This window comes from Cryptomeria japonica, chromosome 4 (genome assembly GCF_030272615.1).
Source record: "Cryptomeria japonica chromosome 4, Sugi_1.0, whole genome shotgun sequence".
Classification (NCBI taxonomy): Eukaryota; Viridiplantae; Streptophyta; class Pinopsida; order Cupressales; family Cupressaceae; genus Cryptomeria; species Cryptomeria japonica.
In genome coordinates, this window is record NC_081408.1 from 406,136,061 (window position 1) to 406,154,869 (window position 18,809).

The following is an 18,809-nucleotide window of genomic DNA, read 5'->3' on the forward strand; positions in this document are numbered from 1 at the left end:
AAAATTGAGCCATCGCAAGTAAAATAAAACAATGAAATCACGGGCAGAAAAAAACACGCCGCTCAGCAAAAACCTCGCCAAACAAAACGTGCAGAGAAAATCACGACACCAACAAGAAAATCGCGATCTTAATGCAAGAAAATCGCGAGATAATCGCGGAAAAAAAAATGGCCCCGCCGAAAAACCCTAGCACAAAGTAGTTGAACTCAAAAATCCGTCGTGCAGAAAAATCGCGGAAAAAAAAATGGCCCCACCGAAAAACACTAGCACAAAGTCGCTGAACTCAGAAATCCGTCATGCAGAAAAATTGCGATTTTTAGAGTCGCAAAAATCGCGATTTTGACAGGCGTGGAAACCTCTGTAAAAAAAACACGAACCTTGCAAATAAAAATTCCGAATCCTCCAGAAATCCACGAATCCCTAGCCAGAAATCTCATAACCAGCACAAAAAATTCAGTGCCCAGAAAATAAAACAATTTTTTTTCAGCAAACCCTAAAAAATACACCCAGGAAAAAAACTTTGGAAAATTTCACTATAAAAAATCACTATGATTTTTTTCTAGAATTATAAATTCTCCAAAAAATTTATCCATGCTCTAATACCATGAAAAATTATTGCTCAAAAAATCAGATTATCTATTCAACAATATACAACCGGATATAAAGAGTTTACAAGACGACGTTCTAAATTAAGAACTAGTCGTTAAAGTGAAAACTAAAAAACTAAAAAGCTTAAAAAGCTAACTATGAGTCTTTAATAAAGAAGCAATAGTTTCACTTAATGAACTAAAAAAGCTAAAAAGCTAAATGACCATTAATAAATACCTAAATAAAGCTAATTAAAATATAATTAAATATTCTAATACTATTTGGCCTCCCGAGCTCATATGAAATTAATTAAGTTGCATTGCATAGAAAGGATATGTAGAGTACTGCTGTAGTAATTTACTGAATCAATGCAACACCATTAACTTGCTTTGAACATACTATTTTTTGTATTATAGTTTCAGATTTGCAATGCTCACACAATGTTATAAAAACAATTTTCTCTAATGAAGAGAAAGAAGTTTATATTGCTATTCTGAAACCTTCAAACAGAGACATTTAATTACAGTCTGACCAGAATAATTCAGTAATAAAGACTAATTTTCTGTAGCTGTTTGCCCAGAACTCAACATCCTCTCCAAGACTCCAATATTTCAATTTTCTGTGCTGCCTCTCGTGTCACAAACTAAATAGTTACTGCTGTGTCCTTAATCTAGGATATTTATCAGCTGAATCACCCTAATTTACCTAAAGATCAAACTGGAATGCAGGGAACACACACTTAATGTTTGATGCTCAGCTAAGGCTTTATAGGACCAACAAGGAACTGATTTCTTTTCTCTTTTCAGTGCTGAAGCTTGGAAAGTCCACAACCAAGAAACTCCCAAGTCACACACCCTAGCTTTCACCAAGGGCTCATGCCAAAAATTACAATGCCAAAAATAAATCAAGCAATCTAGTGGCCAGACAAATACTTGAATCTCCAACGCCCAAAAAGACTCACAACTATGGATGCTTCAAAATACCAAAGGAAAAGCTCAGCATAGGCATCCAACTAAATGCACTGGAAGAAACCATACAAAAGTCTCCAACTAAATGCACTGTGAGATACCTAAACAATATCTCCAACAAGTCCCAACTAGGGTAGATCTTCCACCACCAAAACTAATTTCCAAAAAATGGTTTTCATCCTCCAAAGGTTGAGATGAACCATCTCCAGAACCACATAGGGTTTACTCTATCAAAGAGCAAAAAACTAAATAATCTTCAAAATGTTGCAAATGAGCTCCAAAATACCTTTTTATAACACTTCAAAAGTCCAATGCCCTAATTAGGGTTGTGCAAACTTTTCAATATAACTTTATCAACTCCTTATGTCTTCCTATGTTTGCCACCCACATCTAAAAAGCAGTTTATTAAATGATTCAAAACTTTACAACTCCCTATGCGCCACTATAAAGTTAGTTTATTAAATTTAAATAACGTTTAGTTAAATATACAATTTAACTTTAATGCTTTAACATTATTTAAATAAAACCTCAAAACACCATAATGTTGATGGTGTTTTTATGCACTATGCAACACAAAATAAAATATTAAGTATTCTATCCTCTCTTGAACAAAATCCTCCCAAGTGCTAAACTATGTGATCAAATGGGATTACTCCAAGGTTCTAAATGTCAAGTCTTGACGTGCTCTTGAATAGACTCGTGTGTTTGATGTGATATTGCTGGAATCACAAGGGGACTTACGTTGAATCTTGAATGCTTGAACGTTTGAATGCTGTTGGAATGTAAAACTATCTTGACTTAAAAAATATAGCAAAAGAGTAAGGGTTGAGAGAGTTAATCTAATCCTAAGAATGCAAGAGCAATGGACAATATTTGGTAAAACTCAACTAGCGATGGAATGTAAGCTTATGATGTTCAAATCACTACCACAAGCATAGACACCGTCAAGACGATGCATATCAATGAATAAGTAGCAATTGAAGTTAAGCTATGCTAAGATGGATCTAGTTGACTATACAAGGCACTTTACAATCAGCAAAGTGTTAGTAGTATGGATGTACGAATTTCACCATTTGATCATGCACAAAGTTCTTCCATTCATCTAAACAACATGAAAATTAAATGAGAAGTAAAGACCATGCAAATTGTTGAATCAACACACAAATTTCACCATATCTTCAATGAAATTAATATGTTGCTTACAACAAAGTCTTGGCAACAATCTGTGTCTTCTCCTCCTACTCTATTCTAACCATCTACTATTGAACTATTTGCTATTGTTGAACTATTAACCTTTACAAATGAAGTGGAGCCTTATATAGTGCTTTCATTACAATGAGTGGCTAGGATCAAATCGACATCAATGGCCAAGATTGAAAGATAGAAACCCTAATTAGGGTTTGCTACACCCATTACAAAGCATTTAATGCTTGACCAATGATAAAATTACATTTTGTGGAACACATGTCCTTCCTTGAATATTTGACCAAGAGATGATGAGGGTAGGTATCTCGAATTTTGTGCTCCCATGTGGTAGTTATCTGCCTCGTTGGTTCAATTGGGTGCATTGAATCTAGACACCTTATCTTGGACTAATGTGTTTGGATAAGTGATGACTAGGCGCCACCTTCGCTAGCTCATTGTAACTCAGCACAAATGTAGGTGATTAAGGCATATCTCTTGATACTCAACATTTCCAAGCTCAATCATGAATGAGACGCAGGTAGGAGATATTTCCAAATTGCATCATCTTCTAACTTTGATTAACTCTTCTAAAACTATCTCCTGTCTTGATCACCTCCACCCTGCAGCTTCCATCTTGCTATACTGGCAATGATTCTTGGATTTCCGAAGGAAATTCAAGATTATGCAAAATTTCTTCCTTGAGTGCTTGATATTCCTTATACAATGTTATCTTCTTCATGTGGTGGAAATCCTTCATACCAAGCCTGGAGTTTTCTTATGCTCTCATTGATCTCTTCTTTTTGCCTTGTAGTGCTATGTGTTTAATGATGCTATCCTTGTGTTGCCCTTGCTACTTGCCCGTCCTCTATGCCTTGAATTGCCCACTTGCATGTGAGTGATGTTCCTTCCACGCCTTGAAGTCTTGACCTTCTTCACATTCATTTGCATGTTCATCCCCTTTGCATCAAACATGGAAACAAACATAATTTGAATCAAAACATTGTAAAAAGTACTTAATCAAGCTTCTCACTACCTTTTCTAAATCTGGAAATGAATTTTCTAATCATGGAAACATCTGATTTTAAGTCTGATTTCCCTTCTTTTGACCTAATCTCATCAATTTGAGTCTGATTTTGTGTCTCAGGCCTGGTTTATGTCTGATTTCTCACTTTTATATGTCTGATTGGATAGGTTTCAAGTCTGAGACATACCTGATCTGCATTGGTTTCAGGTGGCAAAGGAACTTCGTGGATCTCATAGGGCAAAGGAAGTGATATCAGCTTGGTCAAGGTTTTGCTAGGTCATTGACAATGCTAGGAGTATGAGTATAAACTGTTCATTTAGCACTTCAAGGACCTTCTACTCATTCTCAGCAACCTCACTGACCTTAAGACAACAATAACATCCAAAACTGTAAGCAATTTCTTCAACCAGCATTCAACTCATCAAAACAGGAACATATCCTGGCTGATTGGACTTTTAGGGAGGCATTGACAATGATGGCAAGGACACCCCCCAATGATTTGACACTATCAAATGTGAGTTTTGTACCTTGTAAAACGTGCCTTGGAGACAAAAATGACACTTTTTAGGCAAAAAATTGTAGGGGTCGTCACATATTTTAGAATCCAAAAATGAGGACAACAAAAGAAAACTCAACCGAAAGTGATTTTCAACACACTAAAAAGAAAACTCAACACATCCACAAGTGCTAGTAAGGACCAAGTGCATACTTAAGAAATTGATGTCTCCTCTAGTGAACCCTTGAAGCCTAACCATGAAAGCTTCAACAACATTGGAGTATGGAACAAATGTTGTCCTCAATTCCAACTCCCAAAATGGACTAGTATGAGAGGGTTATTATTATTCAACCCAAGGAAAAGGTTATCAAGCATGCAATCACCACATTCTGGTCCTTCTTTCTCCCCTACTTCATGAGTAACAAGTCTGAAATCTTCACTCCTTGTTGTTGTAATGAAACCTTGGACGGCTACTAAACTGTGTTTAGACAACATCTTGATGCCAAAGATGTTGAAATCATCCTGATTCAACACTTCCCGAGTAGAGTCTTCATCCTCAACACCACTTATGCATTCAATATCAAGCAGCCTCGGAAGATTACTATTCACAAAACGTGGCGCATCCTCATGGTTTGACATCACATCATTCATACACTGGAAACCATACTCAATCTCATGTTCGACCACTTTACCACATGTTTTATCATCCATCACGAAGAGAGGGTTTTCATAACTTTCCTCAATACCCACTGCAAAGAGAGGGTTATCAAGAACTTGGAAGCCATTCCTTTCCTCTTGCTCACTTCAATGTTGCTGATCCGAATCTGCACATGCAACTTTTGTTTTTCTTGTGAAGTTCTCAAGATCAAACTCTTCTCAAAGACTATCAAGCTGACCAATTGTTTGCTCGATTTCTTCAGCTCTTCGTGCATTCTCTTGCTCCCTAAAAAGTTTGAAATCAGCAAACTGATCTTCTACCTCCATTAGAACCAACTGAGTATTTTCTAACATGTCCTTTGTTGACTCAAGCTTAAGAGTAAGCTCTTCAACTTTCCTCTCTTTTCCTTGGAAAGCACTAAGGATCTTCTTTGCAAATTCGATGGCATAATCACAATCTATGATCAATTGTATGCACTCTAATTTCAATGTCTCCAAAGAGTCTTTGATTAGTTGCAGATTAGGGAGAGCAATTTCATCCTTGACTACTTTCGGTCTCTCTTCAATTTGAGCCTTCCAATAGAGTTCTTCTATCAAACTATGTGTACGGTCAAACCTAGATAGAACTTGCACCTCATTCTCAAAGGACCTCATGAATTTATCCTTCCACTCGTGAACATGCAAAGGTGGTGTATTGGTGATTGGCTGTAACTGAAAATCAGAACTTTGTTTCTTGTCTTCTCTGACCTCAAAGCTAATCCAAGACTCCTTTTCTTCACCACCCACTAGCTGCAATTGCTCAATATCATAAAGAGGATCAAATTCTACTAAATCTTCAAGTTTTTGCTTACCACCAACTTCATGAATAGGTAAATCAGATTTGTATTTTAGAACCTCTTTAAACCTTCCATCATCAAGAACCATATGGTCCTCTAGCTCTACAACACAATCTATTTGTTGAGCCTCATCGAGATCAAAGGGAAATTCATCCCACACGGTTTCCTCGTCGTCCTTACCTGCCTTCACACCTGGATCCCAAATGCTAAAAGGTCAATTACTTTGTTCAGTTAAAAGGTGCTCACCATAGCTCCGAGTATTATCCAAATCTAGTGGTCTACCATAAGGGTAACCAATTATTTCATAATGTGAACATAGATCAACAACAGGCTGAAAACCAAACTCCAACTTAGTTCTTGAATTTTCTCTTGGTTTCCACACATTGCTATTCTCACCAAGAGCAATGCTAGAACCAAGTGATGTTCCATCTTCCCACTCAAAAAGTGGATTGTCATATGTCTTTTCTATACCCATCTCAAACAATGGGTTATCATTGGAAACCACAAATTGTATTTCCAAAGAAAGTGAACTGTTGCTATGATGAATACCAAAATTAGAATCTCTGTCATACCTTTCAGCAGTGATTCCATGGCTGCCCCAAGTCTCATGTACCTCCTCTTCAAAGCTTGTCTCATCATCATTATACTCAACAAATCCCAAGCTAAGGTTTGATTCCTTGCCAAGATGAAGTGAAGGTGATGAAGAATTACTAGACTCAATTAGAGGAGAATCCAGTGAATTCATACCTCCTTGTGGCTGATCTATCATAGCTGGTTCTATAATCTCAATGACAGTATCTTTTTCAATCTTCATCTGCTCTTCCCTGGAAGTATATGAGTGCATTCAACACCGTCACTAGCTCCATAAGAAACATTAAGGAACTCATCATGCACAACCTTATCTACTGGTTTTTCTTCTTCTTGAATGAAAAACTCATCAATGGTAGGTGCATGCATGTCATAGGAATCATCATCAACATTCTCAAACTCCTCACTTGAATTTTTTCTTTTCTCTTCTCGATTAAACAACGTAAGAGCTATCATATGGTATTTTTTCTTTGCAAACTCACTCTCGTAGCATAATTTTGAATGGTGGTTCATGAAACAATTGAAAGGTAATTCTTCCTTAATAACTTGAGGAAGTGTATCATATTCCTCAAACGTGCCAAGAATTTCTTCTCTAATCTTCTGCTCATATGAACCCATTATTAAATTCTGAATTTCTACTGAAAGCACAGGATGGCAAGAATAACTGATTTCAATCACTCATGGAGAAATTAATCAACTGAACTCACAGGCTGGCAGAAAAACCAGCTCTGATACCACTGAAATGTCCCCCTTAGTTTTTTTCAATTTTTCAACACAATAATTTCACCCATTAGCGTTAGCAAGATGAAATTCTGAGAGCAATACATATTGGCAGTTAGACCAGCCACTTCCACTTTTTCAGTGGGTCAAACGTTACAATCCAGAAGAAGTAGTTGTTAGTACTACTAATTACTAATTAGCTTTACAATAAAGAGCATGAGATTTTAGATTAAGAACATCATTGTCCATCGCTGCAAATGATAATATAAGCACTCCCAAAACCAACACAGACCAACCACACCAAGAACACACTCCACACTATCAATTTTCAGATTCTGATATGCAAACCACATGCTGAAAAAACGCAAACCAGCAACCTAAAACTCACCAAAATGCTCACAACTTTGCCCACACTCAACGGAATGACCCCAAATCAAATGCAAACGAAAGCTAGAAGATAGGCGATGAAGCTAGGACTGATAAAACGCATCAAACAGATCCCAAACTTTTTTGTACGCATCCCAAGGCAATTACAGTAGGGTACTGTTGTGAGGTATTCACACATCGGCCCATTGCAAATGGGGACCCCCACTTTTCGCTTTCTAGGGTTAGTCCTTTTGCTCAGTCCCAAGTTGTCTTAGAGTCTTTGCTATTAGTCTTTGCATTTAAGGGCTAGAGTTTCTTAAGTAGCCAGAAGGTTCGTCAAGTCAGGTGAAAGGACTAAGTCAAGAGTCTTTCTTAAGGACATGAGACCCATGTACCTTCCAAAGGTCATTGAGCAAATTTCCCATCTATTTCATGTCCTTGCCAAGGTCTTAGGGCGATAATTTTACTAAGGTGGTATACCTCATCAAGGTCCTAGAGCGAAACATCTAAGTCTTGTCCTTGCTCAGGCCTTGGAGCGAGCTTTTGATTTAGGTCCCGTCCTTCCAGAGGTCACAGAGCGAATTTCCTATATAGGTATTCTTGAGAGGCCGAATTCATGATGTTTTCATATGAAGAGGTTGAGGATTTGAGTTGATGCAAAAGGAAGGGGTGAATTTCATGTCCTTAGGATGATTTGCCAAAATCTTGTCATAAAGGTCATGTCCTTAGCAAGGTCCTTGAGCGAATTTTATCTTGACCTTGTCCTTACCTTGGTCTTAGAGCAAATTCACCTCTCGACTTTGTCCTTGAAAGGTCTTTGAGCGAAAATGATATATAGGTCCTATCCTTGGAAGGGACATTGGGTGACGTTGTTCTCCTTGCTGATGGTTGACCGAACTTAGAAGGATTTGGAGAGAGTTTGTTATGCCTTGCCTTGGTTTTGGAACGAAATTAAGCATTTGATTATGTCCTTAGAAGGGTCCAAGAGCGATTTGAACTTGTTCTTAGCAAGGTCGGAGAGCAAAGTTTTGTTATAGGTCCTGTCCTTAGGAAGGACACAAAGCGAAATGTATTATCTGTCTTGTCCTTGAGAAGGACAATGAGCGAATTTGTCATCTAGGGCTTGTCCTTAGAGAGGACTTAGAGCGAAAATATTTATATTTTGAAGCAGAGCCTAGCATTTCATAACCCACACATTTAAAATTGATTTGTACAGTTTTCCTACAAGCCTTTAGTCACACTTATTCGAGTCTCTCCTTTAATTTAGACCATACACATTCTTATAAGTTTCAAATCTCACTACATTGTATAAGCTTGCTCTGTTGTCTTAATTAAATGCATTGGAATCCAAACTAGAGGCCAAAAGACCCCATTCAACCCAAGACTAGTTATTTTGATCTTATATACATATAATATACTCTTTACATGTACGATTCCCACACGTCCAAGGAATTCAATATATTTTTGAAAATTAGACCCTCTGCACTGCCCACTACAACAAAAGCAACCTAACTTATAATAGTTTCAACATAATAACAATCACAAGACATCTGTCTCTTCAGCAAAGTACATTCTATAAACCTCAAGATTTCTGAGGTAACTGCAATTATTATAGAAAATACGGTATTTACCAATATAATCCCAACTGGCAGAGCATAAAGGGTTGTTTAGCCTGTTTATGATGTATGTTTCCACACAATGACCATTTGTTGTAATCATTTATTATGATTATAAATTGGATTTCAGAACAAATATCATAACCATTCACAAAAAAATCTGACTTTAGCATAAGCATTCCATCATTATTAGGCTGAGGAAAGAAAATTGTGACGTACAGATAAACATAAAACAGACAAACCAATGACTAAAGCACTCACCCCCACACTCTGACCTTGTGGAATCAACAACGACCCCATTTTCAGTTCGTGTTGTGCAGTGGAATAGAATCTGCAGTACAAGCCAAAAACAAGATCTGAAGCTAGAATAGAAATATTTGTAATTTATTTGTCCTAAACTTTTAAGATCAATTGTGCGGCACCTTTATAGAATTAGAGAGAAGTATTGGAAGATCAAGTATAAGCAAGACTGATAAAACCATCTTATAACTAATCAGCATATAGCATCATCTCCCATTGCTGTCTACGTGACTAAATTGGGAGCTGCATCTGACAACATCACTGAGGCGCCAGCTTTACTCCAGGTTTAACACAATGTTATGGCATCATTACACATGGAAGCCAATTCATATATCATAAGCTCTCAATAAATATCAGATCTAATGTATCTTCATTAGAAAGTACTACCATTAAAGTAGTAAGTAATAAATCTAGTAAGTTCTAAGAAAATATAACTTTGCCACAATTTAAGGTCAGCGAATTGCTTGGCAGATAAAAAATCTAAGGTTGGGTTTGAACTCCAATACACCAAGGGAGGAAAGGTGATGGGTTCCTCTTAAAATCCCTTTTATTAAGCTAGTTACTGATGATGCGTCTAGGAACAATCTTTCCCGAGCCAGACTAACATAAATTTTGCAAAACTCAGAACAAAAGTGAAAGAATGGTTTTTCAAGCATATAGGCATTGCCTCAAGTAACATGGTAGATGCACTTAAAATCAAACAAGGGAAACAGAAGTCCTGCAATCTCTTCATTCTTCACCTTATCCTGGATGTTGATTCCGAACTCATCATTGGTAGTACAAGTGCAACACTTAATGAGAATCCAAATATTGCACTGTGATGGCATAGTTAAGGGCATAAAAATGGAAGCATTCATGATCAATGATGTTACATTTAAACATGTTGAAATGTGTTAGGAACTATTAGCATTTTAATTTGTCTCTTTCGAGATAAAACTGAATAGTATGTACAGGAAAATTGTTCTTCAAATTATATGGAGAAGCTCCTTGAGACATAACTAAACCTAAAACTGACAAAATTTACAAGTATGCACACCATACATGATTTTGATGGGGTCTTTGCATTTAATGTGAAGATCTAACTGACTAAAACTTTTCCCTAAATGGAAGACCAGACTATCAGCAAGTCTTATGGCAAGATATTCAAATTAAGGAGGATAACAAATATGACATCCTATTGGTTAAAGTCAATATCAGTAGTTGCTTGTAAACAAAGATTCAAATGGAAGACACCAACGGATGTTGACTATTGGCTAAATCAAAGACCAATATTCTACATCAATGAGCAATGATTAAACCAAAAAAGCTCATCATGATTCCATGAAGGAAATAGTTAAATTGCTTCAAAGCTACAATTTAAATAGACAGTTTGCTAAAACAAAGTTTGACTAAAAATAATCTGCTTTTGATTTACTGCAAGCAATTACAACAAAGAGTTAACAATAACTCAACAGTATTGACAATGTCTACAACATATGCTTAATGTTAGCTATCCTTCACTCAAAAAAACACAATGACTTGACTTCCAATTTCAAATACTATCCTTGCCACATAAGCATGCATTCTGTAATGTCCCCTTCCGAGGAGCAATCAGAGATGACCCATTTAGCCTATTTGATTCCCATAGGCTAATTTTGTGATATCAGGGAATAAATTAAAATTAATTGATTAAAGTTGTCAAATAAAGTAATTTTTACAGATTAATTTAAATAATTTAATAGTGACTTAAGTGAAACTAAAGAGAAATATTAAACGTCGCTTTAAAAGGTACTTTAATGAAATATTTTAAGCAGGAATTTGAAAAGCCCTTCAAGAATGTTCTGCGGAAAATATAAAATGAAGAATTGGGAGCTGATTTGGACATAATTGTTTATTTTTCTCTATTGTGGATTTGGAGCTTCTTGTTGGAGCAAACCCTAGGACAAAAACCGTAAGGGAAACAAGTTTTGATGGTTAGATAATCTTCTGTAGTTGATTGCGGGTGGAATCATATAGGTTTCATGCTTGGATTGGGATGGTTTGTGAAATGTTGCGGGCATGACAAATTGTCAGAGCATTGCTACATTTACAACAAAGACAAAGTTAGTTGTTTGGTCATTAGATTACATATTGGTGGGGCGATTGGGGCTTCATATCTAGTTGACTATCATTCAGAGAGTTGGGTGTTGGAGATATCGAGTTTGGGCAACAGAAGGGTTTCAGCCTATGAAACACGGGGCCATGTCCACAGGATTTTCTACCCCTATCCCCACACCGAGGATGTCCTAAGGATAGGGGACAGCTTGGGGACATTTCCCAACTGTCCCCAAAAAATTTCAAATGCCCGAAAATAACTGAAAATGGTAGGGCAGCCAAGCAACAAGGTGGGGATGGTCTGTTGTCCCCAATTCACGACAAGGATGCTTGGGATGTCCCTCAATAGTCTCAGGGACAGCCAGTAATCCCCTATTTTCCAGCAGCAAAGAAAATTTTTTAAAATGACCAAAATTACACATTTTTTATTGCTCTTTGTGGCCCCCACGCCTCTCTAACCCTACCATGACAACACAAAACACTTCATTCATAGCATTTGACTTCATTTTTACATGAAAAAAAAATTCCAGCCAAGTTAGAAAGACAAAGCAGTAGGGTCTAAAGGTGTTGTTAGAAAAAGAAGGCATTGATTGGCAACAAAGGAGAGGAGTGAGGTAGCAACCAGCAAGAGAAGTGAAAGAGGTATTTTAATCTTCTATTTGTAAATACCTCTTCTATTTGTTCTCTTTTTTTCAATATTTTTCAAAGTTTAAAAGATGAAATGTACGATTCTATGTTTTTTATAAATTTTCAGTTTCCAAGTACCAAAACAAAACAAAATGAGCAGTAGTAGTGAGAGTAGTGGGCATGATGGAAGAGAAGAAGAAAATGAAAACCAACTTGGGGATTCATTAGGGTGTGGAAGTGGTATGAGTGAGGGGGGACAGCCTCAAAAAAATCCATTTGAATGCCCTTCTAAAGCTCTTAAAAAACATGCAAAAGACCCCTTTAATTCTAAAAAACCTCTTCTTCAATTGGTGACAGTTGTAGACAATGAGAAAAAGAAAAATTTAAGGGGTAGTGGATTGTAGTTGTGTCACATTTGTAAAGATCATTTTAATGGGAGCTACACAAGAGTGTATTCTCATCTATTGGATTTTACAAACCAAGGGGTGAAGGTTTATAAAGAGATAAAGCACATTGAGAGGGCTATTATAAATTGCACATAAAAGCAGAATCAAAGCCTACAGGGTTCTCAATGTGTAATGTCCCTGTTTTTTACACCTTCCAATTCTACTAGTCTTTGGTCCTTGGAGAACACTACTATTTATAGTAAGTTCTAGCATGGCACCAATCTTTATGGGTTTTTTGGGTGAGTTCTGCTTGGTCCACAAAGAAAACTGTTATTTATAGTAAGTGCTTGCATGGCACCAATTTTTTTGGCTTTTTCTAGATTTGTTTTGTTTGGTTCCTAGAGAATATTGCTACTTATAGTAAGTGGTTGCATGGCACCAACCATTTTGGGTCTTTCTAGGTTTGTTCTCTTTGGTCTTCAAAGCGCTAATATTAATAGTATGAGATCGTGTCTGCATCAATTATCTTCCGACAGCTTCAATTGGTTTAAATAGTGTTACTATTTTGGGACAGTCAATGATTACATTGATAATGATATCTTGGCAACTTTGGTGTTTTAGTGTTTTATTTAAATAAAGGTAAAGCATTAAATTGTATATTTAACTTAATGTTATTTAAATTTGATAAAGTGACTATATATCGATGCCTTGGGAGTTATACGGTTTTAAAATTATTTAATAAAGTGCTTTTTAGATGGAGCGCCAACATAGATAAACATAAGGAGTTGATTAAGTTAAATTAAAAGGTTTGCACAACCCTAATTAGAACACTGAGCTTGGAGGTGTTGTAAAAATATTTTTTGAAGCTCATTTGTTATGTAGAAGATTATTCAGTTTTTTACTCTCTGATAGAGAAACCTACGTGGTTCTGTAGATGGTTCATCTCAACCTTTGGAGGACGAAAACCTCTTTTGGAAATCAATTTCAGTGGTGGAAGATCTACCCTCATTGGGATTTGTTGGAGATATTGATCAGACATTTCACAGTGCATTCAAAGATTTGTAGTTATCATTTGTGAGGTTTTCTTTTAATGACAGGTTTGCAGGATTCGGGAAGAAATTGCTTAATCTTTGGAAGAATTCAGAGGAGACAAGTGATATTATTTCTTTGGCATGGGTTAACCTCAAATTCGGCGTGGGATTTGTATCTTATATTCTTGACGTGGGAACATTATTGCCTCTGGCATGGCATGGTTTAAATAATCAGCAAAAGACAAATATGCCATTTATTCCTCTTAAGGTGGATGCAAGGGTTTGAGATCCTCAAGGTTTTCTACTCACTGAATGAAGGCTTTTTCTGTGGTGTCATGGGAGTGTTAGAAGAGTTAAGGTAGTGTGTGAGGATTAGCATCAGATTTAGAAGATCAATAAACAAGTGTTCTAGGGACGTTGAAAGTCATTCTCTGCAGTCTTAATCTTTATGCTGGTCAAACCTCAGGCCTTAGCTGGGTGTGAAGGAGAAGGTAGATTATAGGAAACTTGGGATTCAAATCTGATCAGCAGTGTTGTGGAAGTGAATTAAATCACAAAAGAGATCCATGAAGGAAGCTTCAGTGATTTCTTTAAGTCCTGGTAGAACAATACACAGCACCCTAATCCATCGTAATCATGTTTGAAGATCTAAATGCCGTACATAAACGATTCCAGTGATTGTTAACATCAAAATTTGCACTCAGCAAGTACAGGTCAGAAATAGAACTTTGCCACTGTTTACTGTAGCAGCTTTCCATTTAATAGTGTTTTTATAAATCTGAAAAAACAAAATGATAGAATTGTGATTAAAATATATATATACATCGCTCATTGATCTGAAATCTTTGCAATCTGAAACTTATACACACACACACATATATATATATATATGCAAGTACAGGTCAGAAATAGAACTTTGCCACTGTTTACTGTAGCAGCTTTCCATTTAATAGTGTTTCTATAAATCTGAAAAAACAAAATGATAGAATTGTGATTAAAGGTTTGTTGTGATATATATATATATACATCGCTCATTGATCTGAAATCTTTGCAATCTGAAACTTATACACACACATATATATATATATGCATCGTTCATTGACCTGAAATCTTTGCAATCTGAAACTTATAGAATCTGCAAATAAAAAAGGGAAACATCTCCATAGCATACAAACTGAAACCATTCCCAAAATCAATCAAGCAAACTGTTTGATAAAATGTCATCGTAAAGAATGCAATCAGTTTGGTTGCCAATTGTTTGACAAATTACCTTCATAGCTGAGTTGGTGAAAGAAGTGCAAAATTTTAGTAGCAACAGGGGTGGCATCTTACACCAATCAACTATGCATATGCCCTCTATGTTTGGTAGTATTAGTGGTAGTGCCAGTGCTAGTGGTGATATTCATGTTTCCATGAGAGGGAAGAGGAAGACTATTTCTAGTGAGCAGCCAAATATAGTTTCAAGTTTGCTCAATGTGCATGCATGAGATGTGGTAGAGCACTCTACCTCAAGATGTGGCAGAGTACCTCATTCACCCCCATGGACAACATAAACTATGCACTACACTCTTGACAAAGAATATTCCAAGGTAGGTGTGATGATGGAGGACATAAGACAGTCTTGGATTAGGACGGGCTGCTCTATTGTCATGGGTGGGCGGACCAATATGTAATGTCCCCACTTTGAAATAGGATTTAATAATAAATAAAAAACAAAAGAATAAAAATAACATTTAAATTAAAATAGAAAATTAAATATAATTAAAATTTAACTAAGTTAATGAATGGTCAAAAGGCATGAAATGAAAAGTTGTGACTCCTTTGAAAATGAGATATAAAAGGGAGAAGAGAACCTCATTTGAAGGGGGAGATGGAGGAAAAAAGAGAGATGGAGCATGTGAATCAAGGAAGAGTCAATGGAAGAAGGAAAGGGAAGCAAATAAGGAAGTGACTCTTCCAAAGAAGGGCAGAAATTATGAAAGGTTGTGACTCTTTCGAAGGGTGGTGATTATGAAAAGTTGTGACTCTTTCGAAGGGCAGGTATGTTGAAGGGGTGTGACTTCTCCCTCACAATGGAAGATATAAGGAGAAGAGGGTCTCAGAGGAGGGGAGGAAAAGAGAACAATTGAGAAAGAATATATTATTTTAAAAGGTATCAATGAAGGGTGGTGAGCCAATTCTAATGAAGTGTGGTGACCCAAGTCTTATGAAAGGTGGTGACCCTTTTACCCATAAAGTATAAAAGAGATCATTCCAATTATTCAATGATCACTTATCAATCATCATTCCAATCATTCAAATCAAGCAACAATCAATCAGCAAATCATTCTATCAAATCAGCATACATTCAATCATCATTAAACAATATATCAAACCAGCCTTCATTACATTATCACTCACCAATATCTCAAATCATACAATCAAAGGAATTCATTCAATCAATCAATTATTCATCAATCATTCAATCATTGAAGGGATAGAAACTGGATAATTACTAAGATATTGACACTCAGCGCGCGATCATATATTCTGGTTGTGGTATGGTTTTACATATACAATACAGTAACTATGTTTATATCTGCATTCTTCTAATTAACATATACTGCTGCTTATGATTATTCAACATAACATAATGTTTCTGTATACCTATTCCTGCATATTTATAACAAATCATATGCTGCAGATAAGATTGTTTGTGTATGTTCTGAATATAAATCTGATTAGAGACATTCTGTAGTTAATTCATTTTGTTTGAGAGTTGTGTATGTCTTCTGATGTTCTGAGTATCTTTCAGCCATGATAAACGATGAGGAGCTTATAGGTAGGGGGAACAGTGTTGGGGTCACCCCTAAGCATGCCACATGCATGGCCGGGTCCACATGAGGCCAAAGGGGGGCGAAGGCGCTCTGCCTTTGGGCTTAGGAGGGTTAGACTTAGGGCACCCTATTGGGGTAAATCCTTATCCTCTCTACCATGGTGATGGATGGAATCATGTGAATGGGAGAAGGTGGCTTGATTGAGGGGAAACAGTTCTAAAGACACCCTATCAAGTTACCCATCCTAGCTTGCTATTATTGGGGTTCCTTTAGTTAGTTAAGTAACCTTGTAATCAATTAGTAAGTTATGATCTATGATCTTGATCTCTACATTTACAGTTGTTTGTAATTGTAAATTGCCTTATGTTTCATCATAATCAGTCATTCTTTACTTTATGTATCATAATAGTTAGTTGTTTGTAATTATTATTCACTTATATAATATGATTTGTAGGTTATTTTCTAACTTGTTTGTAGGTTTTTCCTTTTAAGGAGATAAAGGTACTCCCCCTCTAACCCTCCCTTATTGGCTGGGAATTGTAATCTAGGGCAAACTAGGGCATTTTACAAAAGGGGACATTACACAATATTAGATATCGGCCACATTTTCAAGCTTCTTGGTATGCCACATTTCATCACAAGTGATCAAGATCCTACCTTCACAAACAACTTTTGACAAAGATTTATGTATGTTACAAGGCACTCAATTTAACATCAGTATAAGCTATCATCCTTAGACTGAAGGCCAAATGGAGACTATTAATAAATGCTTAGAAACATTAATAAAACGTATTATGTCAAACTAGAAAGCACAGTATGAACCCAATGGTTTTCACTAGCAAAATGGTGGTACAATACAATTTATCATAGTGCTTCCAAGGTGACCTTCTATGAGGCTCTCTATGATCATCTCCAATCTTCTTTGGCTTCACATGTTCCAAGTTCTTCGGGGTCTCGGTTATCGTTGATGAATGCAATTGCCAACAACAACTAGATGGAGAATATTTGCAACAATAATATAGAAAATGTGCTCAACTTCAGGAGGCAATGTCCGAATACTCCTCCAAGGTGAGGATATGTGATTTTTAAGGGGTAAGTGTGCCCTATCTTTGAGGTGCCTTTGTTGGCTATGTTCCAACCTGTGGGATGCTGGGAGCATTTCAATGCACCTTTATCTTTATAATGCCTTCTCTTCTCTTACATTTGGGCGGTCTCCTTGCTGGGTTCTGTTGGTGTTGCTGCAGCTCAGCAGTATGAAATAACACGTTCTTATGGTAGGGACCCTTGCTGAGCCAACCGTCATGCCCATTCAGGGGCCATTACTGCTTTTATTATTGCTGTTACAATGTTTTACAAGTGCAAGAGGTTTTTTTGGCCAATTTGATGTGGGAATCAGTTAAGAATGGTTACCCTGCTGACTAAGTGTTCATCGTCTACAGTCGTTTTCCCACTCATTGTACCCTTTCAGTAATATAAACTTCTCTATTTACCCTTTGAATTTCTATTTATGTCAAACAATTATTTGGTTTACAGCAAATTCAATATATCCTATACTCACGTGACGAGATGAAAGAGGTGAATGATGAGATAGCATTTGCTAGGGGCGAGGACTTTATAAGAATTGATGTAATGGGCTGCTTATTGTGTTAATAATTGTTTCATATTCAGTTCGTGCGATGCAGCTGTTCCTGTGTGTAGATGGTAAGAATTTATGAAAAACTGTATTTTTTTTGTTTGCATTAACATTTTACATAGTGAATCGTCATTAAGATGCAAACATTGTGTATTGAACGATTAGCAATGTTTGGGATATAAATATATGGTGAAACTGAAAAGAGAGATGTGCGTGGTAAACGGAAATGCACACCTGGTCTCCCTCTTGAGGATGTGCTGAACCACCACCGGGTCTAATTACAGCTTTCATCACGCTGCCTGGCGCGATCTCTTTTTTCCTGTTTCATCAAATTATCAAATTTTACGACAAGATAAATAAGTATGTACAATCCTTATGGGTATTGGATGGGTGATCACCTTCTCTCACTGGCTTTTGCCATCAGTTTCAATTCCCTCTACGGCTGCCTCAAATTCCAGTGTTGGGTGATGTTAGCTTGCTTCAATAACCAATCATCCAAAGTTCGCAGCATTCGTCTTCCCTCAACTTCCTGTTTTGCTCTGCAGGCTAAACAAATGTCTACGCATTCAAACAAAAAAATGGATTGTACCTTTTTATTAGGATAAACACAAATACAACAGGCGTAGATTAAAAAAAATAGACCCAGTAGCCGCCCATGTTATAATGACTCTTGCTCACTCAATTTTTCAATTATTAATTTTAAAAAATTCAAAAAATTACATGTATTAATAGCTGTTTATTAGTATTTTTAATAGTTAAGGTTTGTAAATTTTAAGTGAAGGAGTTGTACAACTTTATTGGTATTCATAGCCTATAAGACGTTTATACATAAGTAATTTTTGAAGTAGTTGTAATGTTTATTGGAACATCTTTAAATAGGTATGAGGCGACACACCCTT

General features: G+C 36.5%; 1 protein-coding gene across 1 annotated transcript in view; it reads right to left on the reverse strand.

The window, feature by feature from the left end:
- Positions 1-18,522, reverse strand: part of LOC131074696 (peptidyl-prolyl cis-trans isomerase PASTICCINO1) — a 252,308-nt gene extending 233,786 nt beyond the window's left edge. The window contains exons 1-3 of the mRNA XM_058011384.2: positions 18,309-18,522; positions 18,145-18,229; positions 9,306-9,375 (exon numbers count right to left, since the gene is read on the reverse strand). Of these exons, the coding sequence (XP_057867367.2) occupies positions 9,306-9,375; positions 18,145-18,229; positions 18,309-18,331 (178 nt within the window). The 5' untranslated portion in view covers positions 18,332-18,522. The remainder of the gene's footprint in view (positions 1-9,305; positions 9,376-18,144; positions 18,230-18,308) is intronic.
- Positions 18,523-18,809: the final 287 nt, after the last annotated feature.